This window comes from Aptenodytes patagonicus, chromosome 2 (assembly GCF_965638725.1).
Source record: "Aptenodytes patagonicus chromosome 2, bAptPat1.pri.cur, whole genome shotgun sequence".
NCBI classification, from domain to species: Eukaryota; Metazoa; Chordata; class Aves; order Sphenisciformes; family Spheniscidae; genus Aptenodytes; species Aptenodytes patagonicus.
The window spans coordinates 114,768,966-114,783,953 of NC_134950.1; the positions used below are offsets into that span (position 1 = coordinate 114,768,966).

At 40.4% G+C, this 14,988-nt stretch overlaps 1 protein-coding gene across 1 annotated transcript in view; it reads right to left on the reverse strand.

The window, feature by feature from the left end:
• Positions 1-262: 262 nt before the first annotated feature.
• Positions 263-14,988, reverse strand: part of POU6F2 (POU class 6 homeobox 2) — a 318,362-nt gene continuing 303,636 nt past the window's right edge. The window contains exons 8-10 of the mRNA XM_076332289.1: positions 13,545-13,713; positions 4,238-4,406; positions 263-870 (exon numbers count right to left, since the gene is read on the reverse strand). Of these exons, the coding sequence (XP_076188404.1) occupies positions 366-870; positions 4,238-4,406; positions 13,545-13,713 (843 nt within the window). The 3' untranslated portion in view covers positions 263-365. The remainder of the gene's footprint in view (positions 871-4,237; positions 4,407-13,544; positions 13,714-14,988) is intronic.

The window sequence follows — 14,988 nt, forward strand, 5'->3', positions numbered from 1 at the left end:
GTGATTTTTTTTTGTTTTGTTTTTTTTGTTGTTTTGTTTTTCCTTAAAATGTGTTCACATTTTCATAATATACAGAAAAAAAGTAAGCATTTATTTGGTTTACTTTAAGTCCATTTAAAAAAACTGGCTTTTTCTTGGGAACTAATTCTACGACACACACACACACTAAGTGTTGTGTATTTTTTTGTTTTGTTTTTTAAATAGGAAAACCCACGGACATTTATAAACTGTTCTGTCCTTCTTGTAGTTTTCTCAGTCTTTTACTTACAAGGGTGATGAACAGGTATTTTCACAGAGTTCGAATGGTTACGTTTCTGTTGGTGCGGGTTTTTTTGTGTGTGGTTTTGTTTTGTTTTGTTTTGTTTTTAGGAGTTTTCTTCCAGCGAGTCTGTTAAAGGCTCCATAGGAACTGCTGTCGCAGGCTCGTGTTGTTTCAAACGTTTAATTGTGTTCTTCAGTGCTTGCCTCTTATTGCAGAACCAAACTCTAACTACTTCCCGGTCATAGTTCAGTTTCTCTGCAATCTCTGTCATTTCTTGCCCAGAGGGGTGCGTGTTCTTCTCAAAGTGGGCATTCAAGATCTCAAGGGCTTGTGGCGTGAATGAGGTACGCCTCTTGCGCTTTTTGGATGGTTCGCTTCCGATAAACTCGGTAAGGTTCTGCATACCTGCTCGATGGCGGGCCTCAGCCTCAGCCATCCACCGCTCAAGCACCGGCTTTATCTTCTGGGCACTTTTAGGGGTGATGTCCAGCTTTTCAAACCTGGCAGGATACAAAAGGCCAGGGTTCAGTTTGGCTGTCAGACTGCTAGCTATAGTGTTCTCTTGGGCTTCCTGTGGTAGGAAAAAGTGGCTTCTCAGGATGGTGTGTCTGAGGGAAAATTGAGAAAGAAGAGTCTTACACTGATGCTCTGCCAGGGTGGGACTTCCTGCCTGCCTGACTAATTGACTGGCAGAGGTAATTTACATTGGATTATGAAAACTACCAGATAGGTATATCTATAAATATATATATATATATAGAGAGAGAGTTAGATATTTAAGCTAACACAGAACGAGCACTACAGCAAAATTCTAAGTACACTAAATAATACAGGTTATGAGTCGCGTTTTCATATTTCTGACGATCTTCAAAACCCTTAAGGCTAAGTCTAATTACAGGAAATGACATCAAAGGCAATTGCTCTTCATCATCTCATCTTTGTGATTAATCCTTTTGTTTCCCCTCCCATCCCATGTTGCCCAAACACCACAGCTTTAATAATACAAACCGATGGCAGTTACTAGCCTCTGAATATCAGGTTTCCTTTCCTTTCATTTTTCAGCAATTTTCACTGTTTGCAAGTTAACGCTATATCCCTTTTCTGGGTCGGAAAAAGATTCCCATAGCTACGGTGGTGTTCAGCTGAAACAGCTGGACACTTTGCAATTATCTTGACTGCCCCCACAACGTGCAAAGACAGACTCATGTTTTCCAGATGAAACCCAGCATAATAGTCTACTAATATGCTGTGGCACCAAGCTGGGTTTATTGTGGGATTTCTGCAAACTGTACCAGAATGATATCATTTCCTGTAAATGAGGTCTTCCATATATCATTTTGCCATCAAAAGTCTTTTGCCAAACCAGATTTTACAAGTATTATAAAACATCTGGAAAAGCAGCCACACAAAGCTTTAATCTTTTCAAAAACAAGCAGAAGAGCCGAGTTCACATTTCAAGTCTTTCTTATATTATAAAGATCTTGTTTCTTTCATTTGCCGAGTTCATCCTCTCTTGCTACGCATTAAAAAAGTCTTAACCCAACTCCTCTGATGCCACCCATTCGCATTTCCCCGCTTCACCTATGTCCACCCCCCCACATTGCGGTATTTAAGGTTGCGGAAAGGCAACAATTATTGCGCGGCGCTGCTGCACTCTCCAGCCTGCCCGGTGCTGAAGCACCGCCGCCGCCACTAATCACGACGTGCTCTGGAGATGAGACCGACCGAATCAATGCCTTTGTGCAAAGCAACTTGGTGACTGGAGTTGGCAGTTTTTAGTGTCTCTATTCAGCATGTGGCAGCTGCAGAAAATATTCCAGCAAGAAACAAAGCATTTCTCACAAACAAAGAATAAGACAAGTAATAATTTCAGATAATAACACTCCAAAGAATTTGTAACTGGTGCCTGGGATCCTAGTGTGGTATTGACTGCAAGGTGTCCTTCCTTGGTGTCCAGTGATATTTCAGGCTGAAGTGTATGTTTTAAAACGCATTGTCTCAAGTTAAGAAAATGCTGTTATTTGCAGGCAGAACATATCAGCAAGGTGGTATATTGCTGATATGACCTACACAGGCCACCAGGAGACTCTACTTCTGTCTCCGAGTTGGTCGTTCAACTCGCTTACCTTACTGCCCCTGCCATTACCCTGGAGTTTGTACTGAAATCCCTTTGTTACCATTAAAAGAAAAGTTAAACCTACTATTTCCGAGGAACAGCATACTGCCACTGAAGCAGCTTGTCTTGGTGCTTATCAAGAAACGCACAGTCATAGCAGGTAATTACACCCCAAAGTGATATCTGTCGGGGGGGGTGGGGGTGAGGTGGGCGGGCAGAGGGAATAAAAAAAACCTTGCAAGTATTTGGGACCAGCTTCTGCACCCAGTCCTCATGTTCTGAGCAATTTGTCCCTCTAAGGAGCCCTCTGTAAAGGGTCTCCACATTCTGGGCTTTTGTTAGCCATGTCTGTGCTCCAACTTCACCTTTATTGGGGTTTTCACGATAATCAGTTAGTGGGGAACCCTTTCTCTTAGTAAAATTCAAACCATCCCCAGTGGTTTTCTCAGATGTGAGGTAGATGGAGGAAATGAGAAGACAGCAAACTAGACAAAAGCAAAGGAAACTGCAATTTATCACTTCAAGGTATAGTACGTTAAACAGCAACTTAAGGCTACAACAAATGGGCAGTTGCTAAAAGCTCTACCCGTTTTAGGCATTCTTTACCAATTGACCACAGGGAAGAAAAAAAAAAAATAAAATTAATCCTTAGCACCAGGGAGCAACAGCATTCATATCATTGGCATTGCTTGTTAGTGTTGATACTGCAGTACATGTTGTTTGGTATAACGATATACAAGTCTTGAAACAAATTTCCCAGCAGTAGTATCCTTGTATAGACTGAATAAAGGTTATTTTCTACAGGGAGGTATCTTATAAGAAAAAACAGTAGGGGAGACCATAGAAGTGAGAGGATCCTATGGAGCTTTTTGTATTTAACAACAATCAATGGGTTTTATGGAAAATCATTGAGCAAAATGTGAGCTGCAAGCTCACTACCCCATACTGATGTTATTTATAACCTTAGTCTTAAACTGCAGGAAAAGTACACTTCCGTTCTATGGGGAATACATTAAAAGTATAAAGAGCAGATAAAAAGACAGAGCATTTCATGGATCACCAAGAACAAAATCCACTTAAATGAGCTTAGAGTTGGTTTCTTGGCTTTCACTGATGGAGAAGGACTATAAGGCATTGCCCAAGAGGAAAAAGCTGTTACCTAAGTGTGTTTGTTACCTCATGCATAAACATGGGACTACTGTAACACACATACATGCGTATACGGTGTTTGCTTCTAACTACTTTAACTCTGTCAAGACTGTATTATCATTTCTTATGATTAGGGCAGATTTCTGCTTCTGCTTTGCATACGTGGGTTGTCTGTTTGGGTTTTTAGTAAGCATTTGGGTGATAGAAGATGAATAGCTGCTGGTTTGCAAGATAGCAGGAAGGATAATTTTTTCCCTTCTGTGTTGCCTAGGTAAATCATCATTAACATCCTCTATGTGAAGTGCTAACCACAGTAATAGAGGTTTTAACTTAGCAGGGATGCAGCCATGAAATATTTGTTCAGTAACCCTATCTGTAGAAAATGGCACAGTATGAAGAGGGTCAGCTGGTGCTTATCCAGCATCAGCAGGGTCTCCAGCTCATCTACTGAATTAAGTCTCAATGCCAGGAACATTGTTTCTCACTTGTTTAAAAAAGAAGGAGGGGAAAAAAAAGACTAAAGTTACTTTAGGGGTACACAATAAGAACATTTTAGCTGCCAGATACCAACATTATTGGCTAATTTAAGTCCCAGATTAAATAATACATTCTAAGACATGAGACTCAAACACAAGCATGCTCCTCACAATAAACTGGATAATTACTAAGAACAAAGAGAGGAGAGGAGAGTTTATGATGTAACTTGTTACCTGCAGATGGCAGACTGGCTATAGGCTGGGCCTTCGGTGGCGCTTAGGGCTTGGCCAACTTGAGTCTGTGTCAGGCCAAGGGACAGGCGCCGGATTTTAAAAGCTTTGGCAAATTCTCGGATTTCTTCCAGATTCACCCCATCCACCTCTCCAGTGGCTGTTTGAGGATCTGTTGAAATATTTTTTTAATCATGTCAGTTCTTCGCGTCACATATGAGTGGGCTAGGCTTACACCAGCTTTCATTGTCAAGATGTTCATGTTCATTCTTTTTTTTAAATACTTATCCCTTTCTCTTCTTCCCCAAACAGAAACAGGCTTGCCTTGTCAGGCGTGTTACGAAGCATGTTCAGATTGCTAAAATGCTAACTAGGCTGCAGTGTTTCCAGGTGCTGGTGAAAGATTTTCAAAGACATACTTTGTTGCTGAACTCCTGAAAATGGCCAACTCACCTCCGAGTGAGGCGGTGCCTGGGCTCCTCACTGCCATTTGTGCCGTGCAAAATCTCCCCCAGGCTGACAAGTCATGTCCCCCATTTCCCCTTCTTATTACATACAGAAGGAAGGGTGGTGTTAATATATTTATTTGCAGTCTGTGGGGAGGGCTAAATATATGCATGAACTACTTGGGTTTTTAATTTGAAATCAAGACTTTCTGCTTTATCTAAAACTAATGCCAAATAAGGAGATTCACAAACCTTCCTTCCCTTTTGCACAATGCCCAATCCAACCCACCAGCCAAATGTCCAAAATAACCCAGCAAATGAACAAGCCCAAACAAAATGCTGCCTTTAAAAACTCCTTAATTTAAAAATCATCTTTTAAAATATGCCCTTCTGAGAAGCAGCCTGCCAAGCTTTTCATTCTGCCTCCCATCAGGTTGATAATCAAGGAGCAGCAACATCAGCCATTAGGTTTTGGATGGTAATGCTGCACGATTTTTTACTTTTCTATTAGCCCCTCAGAAGATAATGCTTATGATGCTGTGAGAATAAATCTGTCCTTCCTCTCCATAGCAGTTTACTGACACAGAAGCCTTTGTTCCTGAAAGGGCACATAATAAAGCATGTCTACCACAGGAAAGCTCCTTTGGTGCTGGATAACTCGGTCAATTTAGGACTTATCAAGGGAAATGACACAACAGCTGGAGAATGGAACTTCCCCCCCCGCCCCAAGCTACTGATACCTGGCTAAATAAAAGCATTTGCCAAGTCGGAGACAGCATGGGACTGGGATGGTGGAAGATTTCAAAGTGTTGTGCAATCCTGCATGTAGCGAAGCCATTCTCCCAGCGAGACATCTCTATTGTTCTTCACCTCATTCCTCAGACTTCTTAGGTGAAAAGTTTGCAGCACAATAACCCATCAATTTCTGTAAATGCAAGCAGTTGTCCAAGGACGGTGCTAGACTACATTACTATTGTGAACCCTATATGAGAGTGGTTCCTGCTAGTACTGCTATAGCTAAGGGCTTGTCAGCATTACAGTCACTAAGCTTTTATTTTCAGGCGTTTATAAACCTGATGTAAAATTCCCTTATGATGGAAATGTCCTATAAGAAAAAACTTTTAGTCCAATAATAGAGGGAAGAGGTTTTTCTGCTGTATAAATTTAGCCTATATCAATTCACAACTTGAGTATAAGAAGCACACATAGCAATAGTATTTTAAAAATACTCGTGTGTGCAACCAGAGACCAGATGAACTATGCATACAGGTAAACACGCACATAGGCTGAACCTAGTTTTGACAATGCTCCACACTCAGAATCGTCCCTCCTGTTGTCAGTGCTGTGCTTGAGCTCACCTGCGCGCACATGCATGCGTTCATTCAGTATAAAGCTAGGGCATGTATTATTTGGTTTTAAGTAGTTGGCGCTATGACAGGGGCCACTCAGGTTTGTAAAGTAATTGCCTTTAGAGGTGTGAAATTTTCCTACTTACCCCATACACAGTCTATCTAGCATACCAGTTCCGATTTGCAGAGACACAGAATGGAGCTGGATGCTTATGTGCCCTTTGGGTCTCTGAAGAGCAACTGATAAATGTACAAAATATCATAAATGATAATGGCCTCAAAGATTCCCTTGAGTAAAGTGCACTAAGATGGTGACCTTCCTCACCTCTTTCCTTCCTGCACTTTAAGGCCTCTGACTAAGGCTATTAGGGATGTGACAAAGGACAATTCAGGTGTTCCCAGAGAACTTTCAAAGTAGCAAACGCTACAGTAACTGGCACCTGTAAACCTCCCCAACTCCTGTTAGGAATAAAAAGGGAGGTAAGAAAGCTAAGGGGTTATTTGCTTGCACATGATTATAGAGGAGTTCTGCTGGATGCTGCTGGTATGGCACTGTTGCAACAGTGAATATCATGCAAAGTCCTTTCTTGCTCAGGGGGCTTGGATGAGGGAACAACTAAGCTGAGCTCTCCTTGAGATGAGAAAAAAGCCTGTGATGCACGTCCGGAGTATGGGAGTAGGTTGTAATATATGGCGGAGTATCTGTTGAGAAAGAGGCTTCATTCTTATGTAGTGTCTTTGGGAGGAGGAAAGTACTAACAGAGGTGGACCAAAACACTGAAGCCTTTTATCCCTCAACTGTAGGGAGAATAGCATTTGTATCAAATCAGAACCACTTCTACTTCAGGTGTGATTCAAAGCCCTTTGAAATCCATATAAGCAGTCCCTTGATCTCTATCAGCTCCGTAAAACTCAAATAGTACTATGAAGACCACTCTATTGACATCATCATATAACAGCACTGGTCTGTTTTACTCTATTGCCATTAAAATGCCATAAATACATAATCTTGGACTCTGTGGACTAATACATACACATACATAAATATATATAAATAGATAATGGACTTTGTTTTAATAAGTTCCGAGCTCTCAGAACAGTTAAGTGTATAGTGCACTTCACATTTTTAAGAAAAGTAGCTTATTGAAGACTGTAAATAAACCAGTGCTTTTTAAATTAAGTGGATATCCTAGAGAAGGCAGCACAGTGCCAGCAGAAAAATAAAGAATACCAATCTCATTGAGTGGCTGGGATCTACAGTAACAGCATTTAAAGTTTCCCAATGTACCTTATGGCTTGATAAAGCAATGGCTGTTGTGTCTATGAAACTACTGGGTGCTGGAGAAAGGTGAGAGTTGTCTGAGACCACTTTAGGGCATATGTGTATATATCCCCTAACAAAAAGGAAGCCAGCTAAAATTCCCCCACATGTCCTGGTGGATGGTGAAGGTGGGTGAGCAGAATGGAAGAAGTAAAATCCATAGGCTCTCCTGCATTGAAACCCCTTTTTTCCTACTGAAGGGAATACTATTCCACTTTTGAATTCTTCTGAAAATCCTGCATGAGTTTGTTGTTGAGTGCAAATTTGCTGTGATTTTAATAGTTAGGGGAAAGAGTTGCTAAAGAAATCAGTGCACCCTGAAGGAGAAAGCAAATTTCTGTTGTGCAGAGTTCTACCATGGGAAGGATTACAGGGGATGATTTCCCCAGTCAGACAGGAGAAGAAATAGCTGGCAGAGGAAGTCCAATGGAAAGTAAATTGGGTAAGAGAGGCAGGACAAAACATTGTTAATGGAAAATGGACTGGTGCTCAGGGGAAAGAAAGAAGAATAATTTGTTTGTGGGAGGCATTTTAATTTTATAGTAACAGATGACAGTAAAATGAATTTGGAAGGAAGAAAGGAACTTCATGGAGAGACAAGTCTCAGAGCATGAGGGGAAACCAGTGATTTCCACAAAGAGAACGTATGGTGGAAGAGTTAAAGAAATGAGAAGAGGGATGCATCTGAGAAGAGGAAAATGAAATGGAAAAAAGGAGGAATAATGATGTAGAATTGAATGAAGAGATGACACAGAAAAGAGAACAGAGAGAGGATGAGACAATATGAAGAAATTATACAGAAGGGACAGGAGGAGTAGAGATTAATCTTGCAGTCCTTGCTTAGGCAGAGCTTCTTTTTAAATATCCTTTTTTTGGAAACAACCATAATTTTTTGTCTTTAGAAGAACTAGCACTTGTTGCTGGTGAAGGATGAAGGGGTAAGGATGAGATACAAGGGAGAAGCTATAAAGAACACAACAATCCAAGGGAAAACATAAGGACAGGAAATAAAAAAATAAAGGGAAATTAAAAAAAAAAAGGAAGGAAATGCACTTTTTTAAAATTAGGAAGCGTGTTAAAGAAAAAATGTAAAATCATAAAGAAAATATGACTAGAATGAAAAGTAAAAGGAATAAAAATAAAGAACATGGAACACTAAAGTTATTAAAGATCCCTTTCTCATAGTACTTTAGTAATTTCACTGATGTGAGGCAGCCTCTTGTAAAGAGAGTTACTCTCTTTACAGTAAGTGTGCAGAACCTTGCCCCAAATAATTATTTATTTACTGAAGTTACGTTGCTCTAAGCAATTTGATTAACAGAATAAGGTAGCTGAATATGCCTAGTTTTACATGAACAATACTACATTTGGCAACAATTTCTGGAATATGGCAAATCTCTACCAAGGTATTTGACTCTAGGGCCTCTGCTGGAGGACCGGACTGCAGCTTTGGAACGAATGAGGAAAAGGAACCAACGATAGTCCTGCCTCAGGAGAGGTAAAGCAATCAAAGAGGTGTTCAGGAGGCCACAAGCTGTTTCTTGCTGCCCTCATGCCTATGGATTTCCTTCAGGACCACAAAAAGACTTTGAATGGACGTCGGCAGACTCTAAACTTCAATTGTAGGCCTGTTATACAAAGCTCTGCTCTCCAGTGTGGGAGCTGGGACACTAAGAAGGCTTTGTTCAATTATGGGCCATTGGCTTGACACAGCAGTGCTCCTGCCCTTCAGGGATCTGCACCCAGAGACTGAATGGATTCTGCAAAGGAGCAAAACAGGATTAACTTTCTGTCTATTTATTTCCCTGTGTGTGGGCACAGTTGTATGCAAATGGGTTTTTAGTCACATGAAACAATGTTCAAATTCATGAAGATCACTTAAGACTGTTTGTCTAAAAGTGTGGTATTATCAAGGTCAACGAAAAGCTGAAAGGATCCTGTCTGCCTTTTCATGTTTCATTACACAGGTGTTTTGATCTTTCCCTACCAAACTGACCATGTTTTATTCTTTCTTGTAGGCTCTTTCTACATTACTAGAAACCAGCAGGTAGCTCTCTTGTTCCCTGGAACATTGTCACTTACGTGCCAGCTCAAGCAGGCTTACGCATGCAGTGTCAGCTCCAGTTTGTGGTTGGCTAGATGCTCTCAAGAATATACTGGACAGCCATCAAGGATCACTGAGATGACTGTTTCACTTCTCACTGTGTGATAACGCTATGTAAATGGCAGAAATGAATTGATCTGCCCCTCACACTACTCAGTCTGTTGGTCTTGAATAGCTAGGGACTGGACGAAACCTGAAACATAAATTTAGAACAATTCAAGAACTTCTTATTCACGTGTAATTATCGTCATGCTTTTTTATAGGAGATTCCTATAAATACCCTCTCCCCTTGGAATGCTCTTAAGATCTGGGTCCCAGTGAATTAATTCCCAAGCACAACGCCTTCCTCAGTCTGATTGTATGAAAAGTATTTTCTTTACTCTGAGATCCCCACTTGTTGATTTAATCGAGCTTTCTTCTGTTTTGAGCAAGGGAGAAGCACTCCAACTATCTTCTCTGTGCCATTCATTATCTCAGGTAGGGTATTGACTATGGCTAAGTTTGACTGGCATTTGCCATCATAAGACAAATTTCGGGTCAACCACTTCTGAGAATGAGGCTAATAAAACATGTTGCTCTGCCCAGGATAAAAGAATTGTAATAACCTCTTTAAAAAGCTTCAGTTTCCCTAAAACTTGAAGCATGGCCTTGATAGGTGTCAGGGAAATAGTGGTTATGTCAGTAATGGGCTTCTTGCCATCCCAAGTAAAAATCTGTCTCAAAGTCCAAGCAGGTGAGCTTCCAAAGTTGCATATCTACTCAGTAGAGATTTGCTAGACCTCTGTGTGAAGTTTTCTTTAAGACTTTCTCTGTACTGAGGATGCTTGAGCCTAAGGCTGAAGTAGATGGAGAAGAACCCCCCCTCCTATGGTTGTGGCTCTGGCCTGCTTTGGGCCAGGATGGCAGTAAAGACAGAGAGACTGACTTGCCTCTCTTCTTGGTGATCATTTTCCACACTCCTCTGATGGCTTCCAGGGAGGGTGGGAGTGGTGTCTACATCATGTGAATGCAGAGGGGGCAAAAATTAACCTTGAGTCTGAAGAAAAAGAAATGATGGGAGGGAAAAAACCCCTGAAGACTACTAAGGGGCTAGGATTTGAGTTTGGAGTGGAGGGAGAGAGGGCCTGGCTGTGCAGAGAGTAGTAATCACTGTGGTAGAGGAAAGAAAACAGGGAAAAAGAGGCGGCACTAGTGATAAAACAAGGTAGAGGAGGACAGAAACTACCTAACAAAAAGGCTGGTAAAAGGGACACAGATATGGTCTGGGGACAGAGACTGACCGGGAGCTGGAGGGGAACTGAAATGGGAAGAGGAGTTGAGGAATGATGGACTGCGGGGAAAGGACTGCAGGGAGAAGGCAAGAGGAAAAAAAGCACGGAGGCAAAGGGATTGCAGATTGTGTGGAGAACAGCGTGGGGAAGTAATGGGACTGGAACAGGACAAGTGGTGGAAGGAGTCAAGCCTGAGAGGAACAAGTAGAAAGTCTATGTTCATTAGTGTATCTCCCCCTCTTCCCCAAATTGATATTCCTGTGCCTCATACTCCTCTGCTCTCAGCCAAATCCACGAGCACAGCATATGTCTTATTCCTTTTAGAGCAGGACCAAGAAGATGATAACACAACCTATCAGCCTCTCCATCCATTCAACTGACAGAAGATCTCGTATTTCCAACTATGAATATAAGCATTATCTCACCATATGACTGACTGACATTACTATTCTGCTTTTGTAACAACGTTGAAATTTATCCAAGCAAAAAGATGAAGCTAAAAGAACATCCTTAGAATTGCACAAGTAAACACTCAGAACCTACAAAACGCTGGTGTTACAGTAGCCCACAACGCAGTGTGGCATAGTCTTTGAGCCCCGGATTACCAGTTCTTTTTCCCCAGACCCCTGCCTCAGCCAGTGCACAGGACAAATTGTGCTTCATTATGGAGGAACTGATTGATTTGTTACCTTTTTACTTGTTCAGTGTGTGGCCCCAGACCTCTATTAAAGCTCTTCACCAAAGACGTAGTTATTAATTTCCCCTTGAGCTCTTCTATTTTTTCAAATCTTAATTTATTTTCTTGTGTTTCTACAAGATGAGGGTCTTCCCCTTCTCATTCACAGAGAAGTGGACAGATATTAAGGGAAAAAACATTTTTGGGTACCCAGTCTAGGTCAAGTAGGAGATGATTTTTTAGACTGTGTCTTAAATGGTTCTTTATACAGTTCCACAGTGAAAGTGCACTTAAAATCGTAACTGTGAGTACTAGGTTCTTCTGTAAATTAAAGTCCAGCGTCTCAAGCTGGATATTGAGGGAGCTCTTGTGAAAAATCTATTTTAAGTGACTTGCCTGCCATTGCACTGGAATTACATGGCAGACAGAAAGCTTCAGCTCCTCAGCCCTCAACCGCCTGAAGCAAGACAATCCTTCACCCTTCTACAGCTCCCTACCTCGAATGTTATGCAAACTGGGGAACAGTTTAGTGGATCAGGTAGGGAACAAACCCTGGGACAACAGCCCGCCTGTTGCATTAGTAATTCTGATGCATCCCTGGAACAAATCCATTGGGAATGCATTGAAAGAAGGATGAGAAGAAAATCGTGATTGCGTGATTTTAATCACAACGTGTATCATTATCATAAAATGCATGTTCTAAGAGGAACTGCATACAGTTGAACAAGCAACTATTTTTCTAGCATCTCCTAACTTTTGATAGATTTACCCTGTAAACTTAAAAGGACTTATTCCATGTTGCTTTTATTGTGTAGTGCACTTATCCACATGGGGAAATTGACTGGAATAACTATTGTGGGATAGAGTACCCCTCAATAGTTATTCCAGAATATTTTTTTAATAAGAATGTCCACAAGGGAGGCTATTCTGGACTAGCCATTGAAAAGTAACTTATTCTGCACTAGCTATTTTAGTCAATTTTCCCACATAGACAAGGGGTAACTTTATGTATTTTTAACGTGAAGTCTCTTATTTGTCTTCTTCCTACAGGCTTGTCTACATGAGAAAATTTACTGACAGAGCAATAGCAGTATATTTATATCACTGTAATTATATCTATATATTTTATGTACTTACAGCTACCAATGTGGATATTTTTATGCCAGAATAAAAGTATTCACACTGGGAGTTATACCAGCATAATTTTACCACTAGAGCTCTGCTAGTAATTTCCCCATATAAACAATCTCTGAAATAATCTAACCAAGATTTTTTTACATCTTCCTTTGCATGACAGTTTCTCCAAGCCCTTCATAAGCTTGTATCAGTCATATATTTTACATTACCAATACGGCATGAGCTATAGTGTTTGTTTACCTGAAATATGTACATGGAGTATCTTTGAACAAGGTCATCCAATACACTCAGATTTTTGCAGATGTGTAAAAACTGTTAATGCTTCTTATGTATACTTTTAACGTGGGTTTTTTGCTATGTAAAGACCAAAGTTAATGCTGATAAGGTAATAGCGAAGTCTCTGAACTGTGTGATCTGGAAGAAAGGGCTGTTCAGGAGGTCAGCTGTTACAATCCTAACACTGAAACTCAGTTATTTCACTGCAGTGTGCTTCCCTCCTCTCCCACGTTACAGGTCTGTCTTGTTTAAATTGTGCAAGCTTTTCCTGGCGAGAAAGGTCTCTCACTCTAGATTTGTGTAGTGCTAGGGTTTGTAAAATGGTTTGCTACACTAACTAAGCAAACAAACAGCCTAACCAAAAGTAGGAGGATCTGTCTGCCCACCAGATTCTGAGCAATATAATTCATTATATTGACCCATTCAAAAACTTCTCATTTCCAAAGAACATAAACTACATTTTAGTTAAAAGAATTGCCCTCATAAGTCAATTAATGGCCGATACCATTTTTATGAACATTTTTAGCATTGATTACAATTCTCAAGGCATGTTTACCTTAAGCACCATCCATGACAGCACTTAGCAGTTCTTACTGGTAAGAGTCACTCTACTTAACAATATACAATCTACTATATGGAAAAAAAAAGGAGGGAAAGCAGATCAGGAAACTCAGCAGTGAGGAGGACAAACAGAGGGGAGAATTAAGGAGAGCCAGGGAGCAATACTTACTGCTGACTAACTGGCCAACACTCAAAGCTGAAGAGGAGGAGGATGAGGAGGAAGAAGAGGAAGCCTGACGCACTGGGCTTTGAGACATAGATGCTTGACTGTGAGCCAAATGCAGGAGATTGGGTTGTGAGGCTGCTTGTCCCACTTGCGTCTGGGAGGGCTGATGGAGCTATATGTTAAAATGTAAAAATAGGTATTTAGAAAATGAAGCAGTAATAGGAAACTTTCAATGTACCATCTCACCCATCTACTTCTGGGGAACAAACCCCATAGGAGCATTAAATACCATGGACATAGTTCAGGTGACGGAGTGTTACAGCAGGAGCAATCTGAGCTCCTTTGAATTCTGACTTTCCATTTTTTCTCAGTTTAATCAGATACTTAATCTAATTAGAAGCTAAATACTTGTTTGAAATCGATGATAAGAGACCTATGACATTCCCAGCAGCATTCTGATTTAATAAATACATGTCCTTACCTGTTTTCTGACTCATGAAGTCAGACTTTTATTCCCTACATGGATTCTCATATAAATCAGCATTGTTTCAGAGAGGTCCTTTCATACTGCAGGAACAGGGCAAAGAAGAGTGGGAATGGGGAAGAGAAGATAAATTGGGGGAAAATCCCTTTCCTACAGAAAGGAATAATTAGTTTTATGACATTAGATCTAGCAAACAAACCAAAATGTTGAAACCTTATTTCTCAATTGATAAGTTGTCCTTGCCTAAAACACACAGTGAAACATCTGAGCCCTGTTCACATCAGGACTGTGTCAAGTAAGACATACCTAAAAAGTCTAGCGAGTATGGTAGATGAAAAAGATACACTGTGATACATGAATCTGGCTTTAAAATTTTTTTTTTTTTTTTACAAATTTTACAACAGTGTAGTCTTTGGTTGTTCACTAGGGAAAAGGAAAGAACCATTAATCCCTTCTGCCTATAATAAGCTTTCACGTGGGATTGAAAACTAGGAACATTCTCTGGTACTGATTTTTACATAAAACTCCCAGCAAATTCAAAGGGCAGTCTCTTTACAGAATGAAGGTACACAATGGACCTTACAGCTTTGAATTGGCTTCTAGTAGTCCAGTACAGCCTTTTCAGAGCCTAATGATACAGTAATACAGTCCTGATTCAGGTGACTGCTACTTATTATATCTTTATTTTATGTTGATTCTTGATATTGATCAAAAAAGATTGCAAAAATGTACTAAAAGGCTTCACTTTCAAGTGATAGCTGTTATCTGCATTCTCAGAAAGGGAGAAAGATAAAGGCCTATTTGGCCTTGCTTGAAGTCAGCAATTTAAATCTATTTCATGAATTCTAAGGAGTATGAGGTTTTTCTCTTTTGATATTTAACTGAACAAATGACTTCAGAAAAGGAGCTGAATTCATTAGTAATAACCAAATTGTACATTATATGCTCCCAGGACACATAGAC